The following is a 935-nucleotide window of genomic DNA, read 5'->3' on the forward strand; positions in this document are numbered from 1 at the left end:
CACTCACCGGAGGACCCATCATCCCTGGTGGTCCTGGGGGGCCGGGGTCACCCTAGGGAGAAAGAGATGGGGATTGGGGGTGACCTGGGGGGGTTACAGGGAGGCTGTCCCCCTGACCAGCACCCAGAGCCTTACTCGCAGCCCAGGCTTGCCGTCCTTGCCATCCAGTCCTTCCAAGCCAGCAGGGCCCTGCGGGGACAAGGAGGGGGTGGCAGAGAGTGAGTGGCACTGAGGGGCTCTGGGGGTCCCCGAGGGATCTGCTCTGAACACCCCAGGACATGGGTACAGGTTCCTGGGGAGGGGGTCCAGCCTGTGGCACTCCCCAAGAGCACTGTGACACCAGTGGTCCTGTCCCCTCTGATGGGCATGGGGGGATCTTACCTGGATGCCTGGAGGTCCGGGTGGTCCAGGGGGTCCTGGCATCCCAGTAGGGCCACGCATGCCCTCGCTGCCCTGCAAGAGCCACAGGAGGTCACAGCAGCAGCTGGGGCTGTGCCATGTCCCCCTCGGCCACCACCCAGAGCAGGGACTGAACCCGGCCACCAGCCCAAGGAATGGGGGATGCCACCACGCAGCCACGTCCCAGTGCCACTCATCCACTCACCTTCTCGGCCACAGGCCCTGGTGGCCCGGCCGGACCGACCTTCCCCGGGAAGCCAGGGGGTCCCTAAAGAGAAGAGGGGTGAGGAGTGAGGGGATATCATGGCAGGAGAGCCCAGCCCTGCTCAGCCCATCATCTCCAAACTCAAGTTAATGGGGTTGCTGGGGGGCTGCTCCCCTGCCCGTGTCTCCCTGGTAGAAACCCTCATCCCCATCCCTGTCTGTCTCCCCAGCCCCGTGGGGAAATGGGGACACCCCCCCATGCCGGAGCATCGCCCCCCGCAGCCCCACAGGACGTACTCACCGGTGGCCCTGGGAAGCCAGGCTGGCCCTGG

The 935-nt window shown here is 66.4% G+C and overlaps 2 protein-coding genes across 2 annotated transcripts in view; both read right to left on the reverse strand.

Moving 5' to 3' along the window:
* Positions 1-7: 7 nt before the first annotated feature.
* LOC104546603 (collagen alpha-1(XVI) chain-like) lies at positions 8-873 on the reverse strand (the record flags this gene model as incomplete). The annotated part of the gene is given in 4 exon segments (XM_010192034.1): positions 8-112; positions 382-453; positions 605-667; positions 856-873. Coding segments are annotated over 4 exon segments (258 nt in total), but the record flags the coding sequence as incomplete, so codon positions are not given.
* A 27-nt stretch (positions 874-900) lies between these two features.
* Positions 901-935, reverse strand: part of EMID1 (EMI domain containing 1) — a gene marked incomplete at its 5' end in the record, with an annotated part of 3,446 nt that continues 3,411 nt past the window's right edge. Inside the window, one exon of the mRNA XM_010192035.1 lies at positions 901-931. Within this exon, the coding sequence (XP_010190337.1) occupies positions 901-931 (31 nt within the window). The remainder of the gene's footprint in view (positions 932-935) is intronic.

This window comes from Mesitornis unicolor, unplaced genomic scaffold (assembly GCF_000695765.1).
Source record: "Mesitornis unicolor isolate BGI_N332 unplaced genomic scaffold, ASM69576v1 scaffold35639, whole genome shotgun sequence".
Lineage (NCBI taxonomy): Eukaryota > Metazoa > Chordata > Aves > Mesitornithiformes > Mesitornithidae > Mesitornis > Mesitornis unicolor.